Source organism: Mya arenaria, chromosome 1 (assembly GCF_026914265.1).
Source record: "Mya arenaria isolate MELC-2E11 chromosome 1, ASM2691426v1".
In the NCBI taxonomy this organism is placed as follows: domain Eukaryota; kingdom Metazoa; phylum Mollusca; class Bivalvia; order Myida; family Myidae; genus Mya; species Mya arenaria.
The window spans coordinates 5852607-5872862 of NC_069122.1; the positions used below are offsets into that span (position 1 = coordinate 5852607).

General features: G+C 34.1%; 1 protein-coding gene across 1 annotated transcript; it reads left to right on the forward strand.

Annotated features, from left to right (window-relative positions):
• The first annotated feature begins 9963 nt into the window (after positions 1-9963).
• Positions 9964-12882, forward strand: LOC128235803 (putative nuclease HARBI1). The gene is made up of 3 exons (XM_052950599.1): positions 9964-10670; positions 11011-11118; positions 12588-12882. Exons 1-3 carry the CDS (start codon positions 9964-9966, stop codon positions 12748-12750), a joined length of 978 nt encoding a protein of 325 aa, XP_052806559.1. The 3' UTR covers positions 12751-12882.
• Positions 12883-20256: the final 7374 nt, after the last annotated feature.

Genomic DNA, 20256 nt, shown 5'->3' on the forward strand with positions numbered 1-20256 from the left:
ATGTACCACACATACCACCGCTTTAAGTTACATCAAAACGCACTGGTGCCATAAATTACGATATGTGTGACAAATATGCTAGGTATCACTCATCCCCGGCTGTACTGGTGTGAGAGTTCAACTCCTTGGCAATCTAAGTATATATAGAGAGTGCTAAAATGTACCAAACGGTTATTGTCATAAAAAGCTTGCAAAGAAAATCGGATTACTTGAACCCAATGATCGTAGACAGTGATTGATAATGTTTTCTAAGAAGTCTTCTTTAGTAAGGTTTTGATTGAATCGGTGTGTATTCACAATAAAGTATATTCTGCAATCATTTATTTGAATTGGCGTATATTCATAAAGTTCAAAATGTATTATCTCTGCAAACATTTAATTGAATTGGCGTTTATGCATAAGGTTCAAAATGAAGTATCGTCTGCAAATATTTTATGGAATTTGATTATATTCATAATAATGTATCGTCTACCAATTTATCGAATTGACGAATATATATATTAAAGCATTATCTGCAAAACATTGATTGAATTGATGTTTATTGATATTAAAGTATCGTCTGCAACCAGTCACAATGGTAAAATAATTGAATTGACGTTAATTCATTACATATAGGATCTGACACGAGTTGTCAGTTAATACAATATTTTATTAAACGAGTTCATGAAATTTGTTAATAAAGAGCCTTTGGCGAGATTATTAACAAATGTCATGGACGAGTTTAATAAAATCTTGTATTAACTGACAACGACTGTCAGACCTTTTTTTATCACACGCTTTAAACGGCGTTTTTTTGCGAATATATTACTTATTTAGTTCCACTTCCTGGATCCGTTGTTTGACAGCCAAAGTACTACAAAAAAAATGTCATCGATGCGCCTCAGAAATAGTTCCTAATGAAACTGACAAAAGTAGCAAGCAGTTATCAAGTTTATATTTGATTAAGCTCTTAACAATTTACAAAGATAAAAAATGTGTAGTAATTTAACTATCTCATATAAATAATAATTTAAGTACTCAACTTCATGACGTCACACTGAGAGTCCATGCATTGACTCGGTTTATGTGGCCTATATAGGTACGTCAAGTTTTACTGTGAACCCGGATTTTAAAGATATTCGCTGTCGCTTTCTACAATGATTCTGCGGCGATGGTGAACATGTTGTTAAAGCCGCCATGGAATGTGTACTGAGAAGCCTGTGCTGCGGAATTCGTATTTGTGTTTTTCGTAAACGACAGCTGATTCAACTGACAAGGAAATGGCATTGGTTGTATATTGTCTGTGTTTGTCAAGATATTTGAAAAGTTCTTGTGTTGTACGTCACTAATTTGGCTGAAATTGTTGACTGACTGGATATTTCTGTGACCAGTGATCTGCATTATCTGGTTTCGTGGAACAATAATCTCAGAAAGTTTCTGAAGAACATGCTTTCTGGCACTATGATTCGTTAGCCGTTTGTCTTCCGGAAGTCCTGCAGCTTTGACCATTTGCTTCATTATTGAGGTATGTTTGTTTTGTCCCATTGGCTGGCATTCAAACCATTGGTCTCTGGGTTTTATATTTGATTGAACTGTGTTGGTTTCAATATAAAATGGGTCAGATGATCAGCTGGCGTATTCATTGTAAATAACGACAGGACATTTTTTCTGGCTCTGTGCTACATGCCCACATCTTGGATTTGACTGACCGTACATCCCTGGGATTCGCCCCTTGTCTGGTTTTAGTTTGTCTTTCTTCAAACTCTAAATATTCCTGCCCATTATGATCTACACACAGATCAAGGTTACCACAGCACATACTCCTGTGCTCATCACTTCCCCGTAACCCAAAGTTTACAGTGTTATAAAACCAGAGTGAGTTGATGATGCTTAAAGTTGATGCTTTTCACAGTTGATTTGTTTCCCAAAGCTGACTTATAACCTCATCAGTAATAAGGTCTGCCCTCTTAGGTTTATTTCCCAGGCCTTCACATTTGAGTTGGTTTGTTTGGCCTGTAACTACTCTTTGAGTTTAACAAACTCAGGCCCATGAGTTGTGGACTCATAATTAGAATTAGCCATCAGGTTTTTTGACACCGCCAAAGAATTTGCACAATATATAACAAAGCCCATTAGGGGGGCTTTCGCTGATTTCACGCGTATTATTTACTATATGAAGGTAGAGGCAAGTAATTTCAAGTCATAAATAGTTTTATTAACAGTAATTTTTCTGTTTGACAACAAAGTCCTGCAGATCGTCGTTATTGACGCTCTGAAACCGAGCGTTGTTCCCAGCGCTCGTGCATTTTACCAAATTAAGCCGGGATACGGGAAGATCATCCTCAAAATCGCAGCCTTCTCATAACACATTATGATTATATTGCGTAATTTCCAGTGGTTTTCTGCATAATTATTATGCCTTTACCGCGTCTATCGATGTTGACAGATGCTAGTCGGTAACCTAGTAGATGCCATTTTGTTTAAAAACAATGCGCAGGGATATCTAGGTCACGTGCGATTAGTGTAGCCAATATAAATGTCTGAATGGTTATATTACACATGTGTATTCGTAATGGGTATGGTTACACGGAAAACAAGGTTAAGCATATGATAACATAACGTTTTGTGAAACCTTTTAATCGAATTGACGTCTATTCATGACAGAGTATCGTCTGCAGCCAATACATCGGATTGACGTTGAGCCATAATTACGTTTCGACTACTGACACAAATTCAATCGTTAGTATGTTCATAGCAAAGTTTCGTCAGAAACCACTTACTGTTTTAGAGAAATATTTGTAATAAATCATCGTCTTGAAGCAAATGAGCGTATGCGCTCTGATTCTTGAACAGTGTGTGTAAACAAACATTAAGGTACTTCGTTTGATTAAATAAAGATTGTAGCACAGCATACACCCGGGATGCATAAGAAAGAGCTAAAGGGGATTGACAGTGCTGCACTTACAATTGCTGTTTATCAAAAATTCGAACCGTGATTGAGGTTCTCCTACTTTGTATTTATAGTGTGCTCCCAGGAGACATCTTTTCCGGAGTATATTGATTTTTTTCCTGGTGGCTGCTTCCGTGAACCCTTTCATTAACTGTTTGACTTGATAAACACTTGATTTGATTGTTTGCTGAGGACAATTTGTCCAGTGTGACTTCAAGATAGTGAATTGTAATGAGTTCCACTGACTTTCATTTGATTATGGACGATGTGGAAGGTATTCCATTGGACCAAACGCGATCACCGGGCCTGATTTCAGAAAATTTATATATAAAAATATCCAATATCCAATTTTAGGCTTATTTATTATGCAAACGTGCCCAGAAAAGATAATGTATATTAACAAAAGCAGATGGAAAATCCACTTACTGTGACAGATTAAATGCGATATTTATTCATAAAAGTTTGACCATCATTTTTTTAGTACGAGGAAATGGCAGTGCTGCCTACACTATCAGATATCTGGTGTATTTTGAGCTTCGGAAGGTTATTTCGTCCATAATTTACCACATGAAATGCATTATAATAGCAACTACATATACACGCGAAACAGCCAAGCCAACAGACAATGCTCAATCCAATACCCTAAAGGATATGACTTATCTCTGGCGAGTTATTCCTGTGAATATTATGACAATATCATATATTTCGATTTAATCCTCGTTTTTTGGAGGCACATCACTGAATGTCTTATTACCCAGATAAATGGGCAAGCCCTTTTAAAACCATTTTACCTGATATTTATTAAACAACATCATGAAGATCTGTTTTAAATGCATTATTGATGGTAAAAATGTCATGGATTATTTTCTGGATAGTTCTCATACGTGCAGCGTCATAAGTTTGGACCATAGTCGCCATCGTTTATTTCAAAAATATGGACTAAAGAACACTTTATGCAGAACAATTTAATTGTTACTTGATCACAAAAATATACCATGTGATGTTGTTTATTATTCCAAAGAACTTGTTTAATTAGCCGTACATTGAGAAGAATTGTTTTCATGAATTGAGATTTTTTTTTTTAAAACTGCACCTCAGACAAAACTCATCATTTGGGTGAAAAAAGGAGTATAGTCTGTTTTTAACGTGTCATCGCTTATTGTTATTTTCCATAATTCAGTAGCATGTTTATTAAGGGCCGATTTACACAAAATTGGTTTGAAAATATTGAAGATTTTGAAAATTCTGCAAGGTATTATGTACGATCTTGTGTGCCAAATTGTTAGAATACTATATAATTCCGGTCAAATTCCTAAACATTTATAGGTTATGATATAAACGATAAAAGTATGTTGCCAGATACTGTTAAACTGTTATATTCGGATCATTGGACATAATTGAAGTAAGGATGTTCTTCTTTAAATAGATGATATTTAAAATTGATTGGATTCCAAGAAATCAGAGTGCAATGCCGTGCGTTTTCTTAGGGGGACGCCTTTGATCAACCTATTGTATTGTCGGTAAGGTAAATTATTTCCAAGCGGAGCAACTGGTTCGAAAAGGCACCGCTCCAGGATGCGCTCACGTATATCACGGCTGAGAGGACTTTCGTTCCGTAAATGCGTTTTATGACGGCTGGGTCTAGCCTGTTATGACCGATTTCAAAGTTTTTCAGAGGGAGTATAAAAAGACTTTTGCTAACGTTAACTTGTTAACTTGTACCATCGGAAATATTTGTTTTGGCTTTATTAATAAACGAATGAACGGCTTAGCCTTTAGAACACCGATTAGTGCAAGGTTGGTAAAAAAAATCAACATTTATTAATACATAGTTACTTTGATGTTTGTGTAGTCTGACCTTATTTATTTTTTGGCGTTGTGTGTCTCGCGTTAAGCGTATGCTAGGCTTAAACCTTGTGACTCTAAACAGAGTCTACGTTATTGTTTCTTCTACGCAACGTGAAAGCAATACTGATAACCCAAACAAACTAATCTACAGAAACTAATTTGATAAGGCAAGTTATCAACGAATACATTATTCATGATCGCGCAGGTCGCTATACACCAACTAACTTCGTTAACGCTGCCCGAGAGAGAACTACCAATATAAAACACACGACGTAGAAAATTATCATAGCAAGGAAAATAGGATTTCATACAGGTATTGCACTAGGGGAAACAATGAGTGAAAGAGGAAAATTATGTCCTAATGATGCGTTTGTGAAAATGTTAGATTTAAAGGATAAAAAAAGCAGATCGGGATCTATTATAATATGTTACAAACTCAGTTACAAAAGCTGACCAGTGGTAAATATTTATGATTTAAAAATGTTCACGATTCAACGATTGGATTGAGATGTATAATGTGGATGTACGATACAAAGTTGGATACAGGATCACAGTTGGACAATATATAGAGTAAACGAACACAGTTGAGCAAGGTTTTGAATATATGAGCAAAGTTGAACATTGTATAGGATATGTGAGAAAAGTTTATCAACGTATAGGATATAAGCAAAGTTTAACAATGTAAAATATACACAAACAAAGTTGAACAATGTATAGAATGTATGAGCAAAGATGAACAATGTGTAGGATATAAGCAAAGTTTAACAATGTAAAATATACACAAACAAAGTTGAACAATGTATAGGATGTATGAGCAAAGATGAACAATGTGTAGGATATAAGCAAAGTTGAACAAGGTATAGGATATAGGCAAAGTTGAACAATGTATAGGATATAAGCAAAGTTGAACAATGTATAGGATATAAGCAAAGTTGAATAATGTATAGGATATACGAACGAAGTTGAACAATGTATAGGATATAAGCAAAGTTGAACAATGTATAGGATATAAGCACAGTTGAATACTGTATAGGATATACAAACAAAGTTGAACAATGAATGGGATATAACACAACTGCATAATTTCTAAATCTTACAGGCAGACTCGCGCTGACTGCAGATGGAGTTGCTTCAGCCGTAAGCTCTTGTGAGCACACTTTGGACAATAGGTATACACACCATTTGGAAAATCCCCTAAATTAATGGTAAAGCATTACATGATATAATTTATAGCGTTCGTATTTGGTAAATACTTGTATTGTACGTGAGCCGACGTTTTATTATATTAAGACGGTGGTAAGTATTGAGTCCAGCCCAACTAACAAATATACAACTAATCCAGTTTAAACGCAGATGTATCAAGGTCAACCTACGTATATACCAGATATATTTATATATCACTGATCTTGCTTACTAATCTGCGTTTATGATAAAAGCTAAGACATTTGATATGTCGTTTTATTAGCCCTATTATTTGAAAGTGACAAACAATGATTAAATACAAATTATTTCCTGTTTGGAAAAGTATTGAATGCTTAATTTAAAATAAAACACTAATTTCTATAAAAAACATTATGATTGTTCATTGGTTATTGATGTGCGTTATGTTAAATTGTACAGTTCAATTTATTTTCTGAAAATAAACAGATTTACCAGTAACAAAATTATGTCTTAAAGCAAGTTTAACACAAATTTATATAAGGCAATTTGACCGAAAGTATTAAGTTCTTTAAGGAGCCATTTTTTCTGTCCTTGCTCCCTGTTTTTGCTGTTAGTTTGTCACTTGTGAGATACTTTAATCCTATGCACATAAGCCAAATTCGAATTCACCGTTCAGCTACAGCTTTTCATTACATCAGGTAAAGATATATCAGAACAAAGAAATCAGATGTCTCGCCGCAGAGTATTCCAATAATTCTTAATCTAATACTTAACCGTTATAAAATGATGATTTTTTCAATGATATTCCAAAACAGTCTATATCAATTCGTAAGGCATTTCTTCACGTACCTGTGTTCCTTCAAGCTATGGAAGTTATTTCCATTAAATGGGCACAATATATGTTGATACAAAGAAAATAATATTTAGTGCAATTTAGACTTAAATGATCTTAACAAAAAAGGATTTGATTAAGGTACAGATAAGTTGTATGAGCGAATAATACTTGTTGCGTTCAGTGTCATCGCTAAACCTTCACCTGCTATTAAGTTATCTGACTCCATATAACATACAGCGTTGAACTCAATACAAACTGAAATACATTATATAAAGGTCAAGGTTCTGATAAGACAATAGAAATAAAGGGAAAAATCAAGCAGCATATTTAATCATTTAAAATTCAAAGACCAAGGTAATACACTACATATACCATAGATAGAAATACATTTTAAGTATTAATGACTTTAAACGAACACTGTCTAGAGAGTATTGCTTCATATGACTTTTATTTAACCAATGTTTCAAATTGAATGCATCCAGTGCTGGCAGTGTATTGCTGACAATTGTTTTGAAGACAAGAGCGGAAACTACAAAGTAACCAAAAGAGAATGCAACTTCAGATAGGCATGTCATGTACGATATGATTAAAAGAGTATGCTAAAAAGCTCGTTCTGTCGTAGTGATAACTATACATTCCCCTGGCACATGGCTCCCTGGACAGACTTTGCGGGTATTGTATTATTCGATCATAACCTAGACCTCTATGAAAGCGTTTCTGGAGGGTATGTAAGGTACAGTATTATTTGAGCCCAATTTTGTGTCAACCACAATTCCTCGAAAAATCGTTCATCCCTAGATTTAGTATGATAAACAGTCCCTTAAAAAGGTGGAGACTACAAGCATCTAACGTAAATTAACAGTATGATTCTAATCTTTCAACATAGTCATGGAGACTATCAGAGCTCCATGAATCAATATATACATCCATGAACAGGTATGTCCAATATTGTTTGCGTCTGGTTTAGCCTTGGAATTATGAAGATCAAAGGCAATAATGTGATGATAAATACTTAAGTGGCACTAGTGCGGACGAAACGCGCGTGACCTATTGAATCAGAGGCTAGCATTTATACCACGTGACTACCGCTACCATTATCGCCATGTCACAATATACTCATTACACACAACCGTCATATTAAATTACTGGCTAACACTACGAGAACAACTTCAGTTTCTGAAAATGTTCAAGCTGGTTCAGGCAATACTCATTTCAAAGTAATATTATCAATTAGCCAAGAATATCTTTTTATCGTCTGTCAAGCTTATAAGTGCAAGGAAATATGTATTTTGCTTTGGGCAAATGTATTCAATATATGGTGTTGAATGTATTTTCATTATTTGTGATTTATCATTTCAGAAAGTATACTTTGAAATGTTAGAGGAAACAAAAAATGCCACCTATATTTACACGTCGACAGTGCGAGGCTGTTCTAGGGAGTGTACCTCACGAGACGACTTTATGATTTGTACGTTGCAACAACGAACATCACGTGGTTGTGTTCGTAAGGACTGTTGTAGTGATACTGACCTGTGTAATAGTGCAAACGTTGTGCGGATGGAAGTAACATTGTCTGTCGTCATAATGGCTGGTGTAATATTGCCAACATTGTAAGAATGGCAGTGTGATTGTAGGTCACCAAGATGGCTGGTGTTATAGTGCAGACATTGTAAAGATGGGTTGTTCATTATTTGTCACCATACTAGTGCAAACATTGTGCAGATGGATGTGTCATTGTCTTTCACCATACTAGCTTGAGTTATATTGCAAACATGGCGAAGGAGCCATGCCAGAAATAAAGGCTAGTGTAACCTTATGAGTATAGGTATGTAAATGTGTGTCACAAAAGTAACTGTAACAGTGCCGAGATTGTGAGGATATGCGTGTCATTGTTTGTAATCAAGATGGGTTGTGTAACAGTGCCATTGCTTGTTTTGTAGCAAGATGCGTAATTGTCTATAATAAAAAAAAAACATTGTGAATACGGGTGCATTACATTCTCTCTGCCGGCTTCTGTTATCATAATGATTTATGTAACCGTGCAACATTTAAATTTTCAGTGTTCATGATGATTCATGTATTGTTAAAATGTTTTGTAAATAGTTGCGACATTGCATTGTATCCTGATGGTTTGTGCAGTCGTATATTTCTGTGAGAATAGTAAAGTCCGTTCCTTTGCTTTTTACTTACATTCATTGTATTTTTATATTATTGTTAAGAAAAAATAAAGCGGTGTCTCTGGTCCTTTAAAATGCATACATTGTATTGGGTTGAATGGTAATATTGTTACATTCCACTGAAGCACCTCCATATATAACGATCTGTGACGGTTTTGCCTAAACATATATTTTAAAAAGGCGATTAGTCAAAGTTCCACATTGTGATATGCGATTATGCGACGTTCATTGGATTTCGGCAAATGTTCAATCTTTCCACTTTGCACATGCGCATCTGTCATGCACAGTACCTGAATGGAGTTTAAGTATAGAGCATTGTTATTCCCGAACTTCCGAACAGCCATTTTTTTAAAAAGCTGCCAGTTTGATAACAAATTCAATGAAATAAATTTCAGACGGATTTCAAAGAGTTTTAAATCAATGAGAAAGCAATATGTTGCCTTCTGAATCAAATTTGCCAGGGTGAAAACTATCGAATTAAAAATATTTCTTCTTGAAATTAAATGTCGAATTTTGTTTCCACGAGCACAATGACTTTATGATTTTAAAGGTATTGCACAGTTCCTTTTGTAGCATATCCTTATGTTGTATGGCCCTCTGTGGTCAGCCCGGGGAGTATGTGTATCTCACATATCAGGGTCCGTATTACAGAAGCATCTTATCTTTAACTTTATCCTTAATTCATACAAAAAATCCTTAAATGTACTAAAAAAATAAAAAAAATTAAGAAATATTTTAAGTGATATTACAGAAACTTTTTATCTTAAAATATTCCTTAAATGGGGCGATTTCTTCCTTAAATTATAAGGAAGGTCCGAACCGACTTTCAGCGACCGGTTTGGGCTGACAAGTCTAGTGGCTAGAGCGGCTAGACACTTTCAGCGACTGGTGGAGGCTGACAAGTCTAGCGGCTAGTTCTAGTCTGATGGACACTTTCAGCGACCGGTTTTGGCTGACAAGTCTAGCGACTAGTTCGGCGAGACACTTTCAGCGGCTAGTTCCATCCTTCCAGTATGGCAGATAGGGGCAATATCCTAGATGAACTTACCAACCAGCAACTTGTTGATAGGTATCGCTTCAACAGGGCAGGCCTCAATTACCTTGAAACTGTGTTTGGACCAGCACTGAGGCCAGCTACAATGAGACATAAGAGTTTGTCGGCTATGGACAAACTCCTTATTACTCTAAGGTACTTAGCAACAGGGGGAATTCAGCTAAACGATGCTGACATGCACAATGACTCACAGCCAGCAGTATCAAAAATATTGACTGAAGTGACAAATCATCTGTCATCTGCTGATGTTTTGGGAAGGTTTGTGCGTTTCCCACTAACAGTGAGGGAGCTTGATGCAGAGGTTCAACAGTTTTATGGACTGGCACAGTTTCCAAAGGTGGTGGGTGTCATAGATGGTACCCACATACGTATTCAGGCCCCTTCGGAGGATGAGCCGTCTTTTGTCAATAGGAAGGGTTTCCATTCAACTAACGTACAAGTTGTGTTTGATGGTTTTGACAGAATAACAAATGTGGTTGCCCGATGGCCAGGGTCTGCACATGACAGCAGAATTCTTCAGCAGAGTGGCCTTAGGAACCTATTTGATGAAGGTCACGTACCTAATGGTCAATACCATCTTCTTGGGGACAGCGGATATGCTGGGCGAAGGTGGCTACTTACCCCATACCTCAATCCCCAGCCTGGTAGCCAAACAGCATACAACAGGTAAATGTAATTATTCTGCATGACATTGATATAGTAAACAAAGTGATCAATTATTGAAACATTTGTCAACACTGAAAGAAAATTGTAAAATTTAATCATGTAATAAGGTGATTTGTAACACTAGAAGCTTTCACGAGACATAACTAAACCTATTTCTTCGTCAAAGTAACGAAAAACAACAATGCCCTCTTTATTATTTTCTTTCTGAACTCCTTTGAATACACTGATGCACACATGTTCTCACGGTGCATTTGCTTTGATATGGCAGTGGTAAGAAAATAATCTTATTTACACTCGTCAATGTATATGTAATGATATATATGTATAAAAAAAAATTCAGATCCCATAAAATTACTAGAGCCAAGGTGGAGAGAGGCAAAGGCCAACTTAAAAGACGATTCGGTGTTCTCCATGGTGAAATTAGGGTGCAGCCAGAAAAAGCTTGCAGGTATTATTAATATGCAAAACAAAAATTGCATAAAAAAATATACTTTTAAGTTTCATGCACTTTTTCAAACAAAACTGATGTATGGGCATGTGGCCATTGTCAGAAGAGTAGTTCCTAATGAAAAAATGAACATGTTTGGCCCAGGAACTTGATGGACATGTTGATCATGGGTAGGTGACCCTATTGATTTGGAGGTTTATATCCAACGTTTTATGGTGACATTGAGCTGAAAATTTTAGCTATTGTGTCCTAGACAAAATACATAGGCCACAACTTTCAGGAAAGTTTTTAGTTAAAAAACAAGCAAGTATTTGTGAAAGCTTAATTAAAGGAGCATTATTGGTACAAACATAAGCATGACACAGAAAATTTACTGAACACATACTGTTTTATTCAACTCATTCCTGCATTTGTTATGTCCAGCAAAGTTACAGCATAACATGTCAAACATACAACTCATGAGCTCACTGTTCCAGTTATATATATGTAAACATATGTTAAATTAGAAAATGAAAAAAACCTTTCACCGGGTGCATTAAACCTCTTAATATGATTAAAGATTCAGTTGAAAATGATTTCTTTTTACATACAGACACCCAGTACTGACATGTATTTACTATTTAACACTCTGTTAATCAGATCCTAATACATTGAAATAACCAAAAAGCACTTAATACTGTGTTTAGACAATGTATGGAGCCTTTTTGTTTAATGTTGTTGAAAGAACCCTTTCAAATTTACAAAATTAAATTGACAATATTTGTAAATTCAATCCATTTAAAAAACACATTTATGGTATTATTATTATTTTTGGTCAGTGTGGTTTGTTGATATTAATGTTTACTTACAAACTGGATTAACAGACATTTTCTGAAACAATATCTGAATATACAGCTGATTTTTTCATATTATGTTTTTAATACATAATTTTATTAGATTCAATACATAATATGAAACAGCTTTGTTTCAATTTTATTTTTTTTGCTCTTTTGGTTGCAATTTACTGCCTTCTAAAGGCTGTTTACCCTCGTGTAATTCTCCCCCCTCCCCCCCCCCCCCACCAAAATCATATATTTTTTCCAATTTAATTAATGAAGGCTACTTTGATAAATTAAAAAAAAACAATAAATTTCTTGAAAATGAACAAAATCTCTACAAGACTTACTCTTTCACAGGATAATGTATTCATAAAAAGGTAAAAACATGTATATTTGCCATTGCTTAAGCCAATGTGACCTGTTTATTTTTCCCAAAGTGAACCTTTTTTTCCAAATTGCAAGGCACAGGCTGTAAAAATAATCTCCCAAAAAATCACTGAATATCTATACTATTAAAGTGTATCAATTCATTAATTCAAAAACATTAAAGAAAACAAGTTATTTGCGGTGTTAACATAATTATTCTGAAATTGAACAGTAGTATTCTTAAATTTCTGAATAAGAACATTCCATTGTTTCTCTAAATTACAGAATTTTTCTGACCTGCGCTGTTTTGCACAATATCTGTAAAGCGTGGAACATACCAATGCCAGACGTGATTGATGACGGCGGCAATGCTAACAACATGGACAACAACATTGCTCCTCAACATGGTATGCAGTACAGAGATTACTTCGCCAACACCTACTTTTAAGCAGTACATGTAAGTTTTTTTTATTATATCCTCTATAATGATATATAGAGATTAACCGATGAATTGAAAAGGATATTTCAATAGGTGAAATAACATTTTGTTACCATTCTTTAATTTTTTAAATTTTAGCAAGCTCCTACTGAAAGGAAATGCATATACAAAATGAACTTGCAAAGTGCTGGTACACACTTTTTATGATGTCAATTCTGAAATGACATTACATTTGCCTAAATTATGGCCGGTTGCCTGAAAAACATCCAATAAATTTTAATTATTTTATCTCATATATTTGTGCATATAATAAAAGAAGTGTTGATTTCAGTGTAAGATAGCAAAATATTTCACATTGTAAACGCAGAAGCCAATATTTCACAGATGAGCTACACCACTTGTGAAATAGAGATTTTGGTGGTCACTCCGTGAAATATATTATGATCTTATACCTGAACATTAAAAGTACAAATGAATCCGAGGCTATAATCATTCTTCGCTAAGCTGTTTTTTGAGCACCCTGATCTGGAGCCGTAGCTTCTCTTCCCGCAAAGCTTGCATCAAAGTATGGCAGGAACAGGTGCAGATCACTGAGTCACTGCTGCAAACAATAAGTCAGTTTTAATTACAAGTATAAAAAGAAACTTGAGTTATCACTAAAGGTGATTTGAACACCCCAAACAAAGTTACCACAGAAACAGGTTTACCATATAAGTATAAGCATTTTGTATAAAGTTTCATTCAACTCCATATTATAAGTCAACTTGGTACTGATAAATACAGTACAAGAATTGATTGTGGCACTTTCTTTTACTTTGTACTGACATATACAGTTCATTTATTATCAGTGACAACTTTTTATCCTTTGTTTTAGATTGTGCCATGGCCTGAAATCATTGGATGACGTGCTGCTGAAAAGTTTACAACTTCATTTTATGAATAGACATTTTTTACACAGTTTGCAGTAAAACAAATGGCATGAATGTGTAACTTACATGTTGTATGTCTCACTGGTCACATTAAGGTCTGTCACCATCTGAACTGGGCTGAAAGAAAAACAATAGCATTACATTAAAAATGAATAGCTTGAGAAAAAATATAACAGCTGCAAGTATTTACCACTACTGTAATATAATTGTACTTCATTGTATAATATAAGTTGCAGAGATTATAAGGTGACCCATTATGTGATATACAGGGGAAAGGAAACCATATCTGGTGAGAGCAAACCCTGAAATGGTACTACATGTATATATATTTGCTGACCCAAGATTGAAAAATATGACCAGCCCTGGACCAATATATACACACACACAAGTGAATTTCAGCATTAACATGCACTCTCAAAAATTGACCGTTTTGGCAACTCCTTATAATAATAATAAATGATACAGTCCTGAAAAATTACCTGTTATTTGTAACCAAGTCTTCACTGGCACTAAGACTTGCATTGGAACTGGCACTTATTCCCCATGTTGATGCACTGTAATGGTTTTAGGAGATATAAATACTTGGTACAAATAATAAAATACAGATATCATTTACAATTAAAGTAGTTGGAAAAAACAACACACATTTTGAATTTGCATTCTCAGCTTTTCACATAACCCTGTTGTTGTTGCTGTTCTTGTGGCCTCTTCCTTTGTTCACTTGAACTAGATACAAATTTTCTATTTATTATATATAGTGATAGCTTTCATCACAATCTAAACAGAAATGTATCAGTATGAGATAACTGATAATATGTATAACCAGTTTACATATTAACTTAACTGTCATTATATTTGCAAATTGATATTGTTTCTTAATCCTAACATTTATTTTAAAAGTTGTTTTTATTATAGCCATACTTTTACCTGTTCAGATCACTCCCATTAGTTGTGGAAATGCCTGTGGACACACTGAAAAGATATAAACAGTTTTCTGGTTTATGATTGCAATGAAATTTACATGTTCAGTTTGTGATACATAAAACATTTATGAAAACAGTTTAATCAACCAAGATGCATTCACTACCTGAACAATTTGTTAAAAATATGTAACGTCATTCTTTTTATAAATTTCTTTGTATGTACAGTGTTAATACTTATTAATGCAACCTCTCCTGAAAGAATGGAGTGCTTATTTATGTTTCATCTATGAGCATGTGCTGCAGGTGAACAAATAAAAAATGATAACCCCATTAGTTATTACATGTCATTAGCTTTATTTATTTAATCTTTACAAATTTATAAGCAATAACAAACACTTGAATGAACACATTTTTTTTATTTATCGCATTGTTGTCTTTCTATATATGAATGATACTATGAAAATCTTAGTCTGATGCACTAAGGAAACATGGATAAGAAGAGTGGTTCTAAAGTTAAGGTGTCTGCAACTCGCTTAAAATGTAAGAGGCTAGAATTCAACATGGTGAAAATTTTCATATCTGATCGCAACGGAAACCAACCCTGCTTTTACATTAGAAATAGGTAGCTAGAAATCCCAGTATTTAGCTGTTTAATGGTAACAAAAGCAGTATCTGTTACACTCAATATGGGTGGGAGGTAACTATTGCAGCTATACATGCAACGATTAATGAGTTTACTTGTTGGAGGGCAGCTGTAGAAATCCCGAGTCCATTGGCATTCAAGCCTGGCCGGATATTCCAATTAGGCCGCATGCTTTTTTTCCAACTACAGAAATTACAGCATCTGTCAAGAGACCAATAGTCCCAGAATTAGGTCCACCACCTGGAATAAGTGCAGTGTAAATGATTATCATTGTGGAACATAATCGAAAAAATGGATAAACAATAGCATTTCCATGTATTAAGATTTTTTAATACATGATCAACTGTTGCAATATTAAAATGATAAATTTGCAAACACATGACATATGGTTTTTCTTACTAGTGTTATTAATGTATAAAAAAAATCGAAAACAAAGGTTCTTATGAAGCGTACCGAGTTTAATTTGAAAGAAATAAGCATAAATCACGGTATTCCTTCTTTATGAGACTATAGTAGACCATAGTAAATCTTTAAGAAATATCCAATCAGTAATACTTTTTTGCGCTTTCAGCTATTAAATATACGGTTAAAATCATGTTATCAGTATTTAATTTTTTCCATAAATTTATTATTTAGTAAGTAGTTAAAGGTTTTTCAGTCAAAAGTGATGTATGTTTTACATGTGAAAGTATTGATTTTGAATACGATTGTCACTTTAGTTATATGACACACAATATGAAGAATAAAATTTTATATAAAGAAAAACCATTTTGACAGCAATTTTATCCATAAAGTGCATTACTTTTGTGTACTGAACATAGAATATGAATAGCAACAAAAATACATTAAATGAATTTAATGAATTATACCAGTTTTTTTGTTGATTTTGGATGTAATCTTGGTAAAGGTTTTTATGCCGCTACACCAAGTTGTCCCACTTCTTCAGAAGATCAATGGATGAGCGTGGGAACTCTGATCTAGCATTGTACATCTTTGGTATGGTCTCCTCCCACATGTGCCGCTTGGTTTTTGTTGTAATAGCTTAAACAAAAACAAACAAAAAAACAATAAGAATAGGTGAGTCTGTAGCTCTTCAAAATGCACTCAATGTGTCTAAATTCAAAAACTTGTAATACAACGCCAAAAAAATTGTATGTGAAAAAGTTTTGATACACACATAAGATCACACTAGTCTCAATATTTCGACTGTTCTGTCTGACTATTGTACAAACCACAGGGGCAGGGTGTGTAGTTGGAATTTTTATTATCTTAACTTTGTATATTACAAAGATAACAGAATATAAATTCCAAAAAAACATTGTTTTTGTAAGTTATCAATAGTAACAAGTTCACCATCATTATAAATGAGACTGGGATTTAAAAAAATGGGGGGGGGCGTGGTCAAAGGGGTGTGTCAAAACAACAACGCACTCTGCTGCCTCTGTGATACAAACATGTATACATGCAATTTGGAAGTTGGTTATAATTTTTGCGATGATTTATCACTAGTCCTTTAGTATTCATTCGTTCTCTTTCGTCCCGTCAGGATGGAATATTGTAACAGTTGCCGTCAGTTGGCACTGACTACTGCTTAGATATATTTTAGTTGTACAAATATACTCACAGGGTGTGTGCTTGTTATGCACGTATTGGTAACGGGTTAGATTGTGTGTCCCGCTTGGTCCTCCCATTACCTCTGCCAACAGCATACAATCATGCAGGGAAAAATTGGGAGAACGTTTCTTGACATCTTGATCTCCATATTTACAAAGGTAAACAAAGACAAATGCCGTCTGCACGATATATTTAGTGCGCACTTCCTTATTCCGGTTCTATTTTTGTGCTGGAAAATACCGGAATTCCAGCTTCCGGTTCTATATTTAGTTGGCGAACTATTGGAATTCCAAAATCCGTTCTATATTTAGACACGGAATTACCGAAGTTCCTTAGAAACGCGGATAGATATTTTTTAAGGTTAAAAATAAAGATAAGGAATATTTTACGAAAGATTTCCTTAAGATTTTTTAGGAATACTACTTAAGAAAAACTTCTTTTTTTTCCTTACCTAAGGAAATTATTCAATGATAAAATATTACTTAAAATAAATATTAAGATGCTTCTGTAATACGGACCCAGACCATAGAGTGTGTAATCGATATGTCGATTGGAAATTCAACACCTTATAAAGAAACTTTGATAATTGATTTAGGACATTAATTTGGATTGAAATACAATGCACAATTAACTACACCTGTTTTTAAACAAAGGAATTGTTTGTGCTATCAGAGCCCTCTTGCACAAAATCATTGAAAATAGCTGAATAAAAATAGATTTATAACCAGAAATATTAACTTGCACTTACATCGTACCGATGTAAAAATTTATTAAACGTAATTATTGTTTGCATCAAGTAAGCAGCATAGGGAAACTATCCCTAAATGTTGTTTTTCAATTGACGAAGATGAGAAGATTTAAGGGATGCGTTATAGAATTGCGAACCTTATCAGAGCTTGCACCACAAAAAGAGAACTGCGTCTTATCGTATGTTGTTAAACGGTTTTGGCAAAAAATAAGTCTCATTTTAGCCAGAAAACTAATAGTATATATCAAAAATGACTTCTGTGTACAGACTGAATAATGTACGTAATATTTTCGTAGGGAAAATGTAAGTTTTACATTACATGAATTGTATGTAAGAAGATAGACCTTTTGGAAAAGGGTTTAATTCCGTAAAAAAGAGGTATTTTTGGAGGCTTTAATACTAAATATTTTTGGAAGCTTTAATACTAAAGTTATTTCTCTGATTCGTACATTTGCTGCGTGATTTATTTAAAATTAGTTTCGTATTATTGTTCACCAGTTGCTCCTCTATCTAAAACATATATTGCAAGAATCACTTATAATTTCTTAATTAAATTCAAAACTTGTCAACGTTAAGAGTCCGAACACAGTTTGACATATAAAATACATTTATATCATTGCAATATTATAGTCTTTTGAGACATTTTATTTGTAACATTTACCAAGCCCTTCTCTTTCCATCATGTCGAGAGATTAGCTACATATATGTAATAAAAACATTGAAATTTGTAGTTTTGGAATCACCGTCAATTTTTCGTACGGTAAGAGAAATTGTCCTCAACCTAAGTTGATATTTTTTATTTAAACGTAAATGATTGGTTGCTGCTCGTCATAATATCGAAAAAATATAAAATGTTACACGACCAACACAATTAATCAAGACAGACTGTCTCGTAGCGAGCAAAATATATTAACCTTTGTAGACTTCACTTAACCTTCTGTGTCTACATTTTAGAGTTGACTGTGAATGCTTGGTTACTGCGTTTGTCTATGTACTTTTCACTATAGCATTCCCTTTATAATTACCAAAAAAGTAGTTTTTGTTTTATTTTGAAACAACGACTTGAAAACAAACCATAGCATAATTGAATAATCCAAAGGTTTTTGTAATGCATCATTGTCTTGAACAATGTCAAGCATAACTTCTGAGCACACACGTTCCTTGAATGAAGCAATGACTTCCATATTGACAAGCATAGCTGCTGTGACTCAAAGTGCACATATTTTCCATAATAAAGAAACTTGTTTTTATAAAGCCATTGACGTCAGTTATAACGAGAATAACTGCACTGCTTACAACTGTTTTCATGTACCAATGCATTAGGTAATCTTAGCATGATATGAAAGTACAGTAGGTAACTTTGTGTGCTGAAACAAAACTATTATTTGTTTGCGAATTATATTATCATTGTTATACATGATACCATTTTACTTATATTTATACAAGAAGTTGATTGCTTATTTACGGCATAATAATTTCTATTATATCATAACTGGTTTCAGATGCCAAAATGTTTGACACACTCTGCCCGACCATGTCTGGTGGCGTTCAGACACTTTGTTTTATTACTTTTATGAAATATCTTTCCTAGCTGAATTTATATATAAAGAGCATGTCCGTAAAGTTTGTTGACAGGCTTCGTATATTTAGATACCATCATAGTTTTGTAAATATGAATGTTGTTTTAACTTTTCAAAAAAAACACATTTTGCGGATATTTTAAACACGTAGTATATACATGTGAACATATAATACTTAACTAAACGTTGCAAAAGAAACTAAAAGTATGGAACACAGAGAACTTTGAAAATGTTTGGTCATACATGCAGGATGACACGTGATATTCCTGACTGGATAGTCATGATTGCATTGACACATACACCAATTTTGTTAAATTATCGAAAATAACATGCACCTGAAAACTAAAATAACATTTATAGACGCCTTAACCTTTGCCTCCCCCTTCTTTGGTATTTGTGGTAGGTGCTTACTCAGTCAACCCCTTGCAATTGTGGAACAATACAATTTGCAACACTGGGTTTCAAAATCTTGGTTTCTACTTTAAACCAGGGATTGATTTTCATCGAATTCTCTTTCTTATATGTATTTTAAGACCAACTCTTAGTTTGATATTTGAAGTTACATGTCAACATGTTTGACAATAAATAGTCAGCGGTGTATTTGTTTCATTGTTGATATCTTCTGTTAAAAGATGGATACTAGTATTTTTGTAACAAGGAAAATAATTTGAATCACAGTGTTAACAGTATGAAATATTTTGAAACAAAAACAAATGCATGCTGACAGAAGACTTTGCCATAGAGAATTGAATTCCTACATATGGGTAATTCCTTTGTTAATTTTCTCGGTTCCAAAGCATCTTCCAGGGAATGTAATGTTTACTCTATGGAAGGTTGAACCTCCGAACTAAGTAAAAACGTGTTTTTAAAAAGTATGAATTGGGCTAACACACGCTTCCAGAATTTAATTGCACTAGTATTAAGTAAAAACGCAATTTTAAAACGTCTTAATTGTTTGCCTTGGCTAGCAACGTTTTCTTGTGAAAGGCCCCTAATTGGGCTTACACACGCTTCTTGATTGTAATTTCACTGGTTTTGTTCCTGTTCTGATGGAACATGTATTACAGTGGGTCACCAG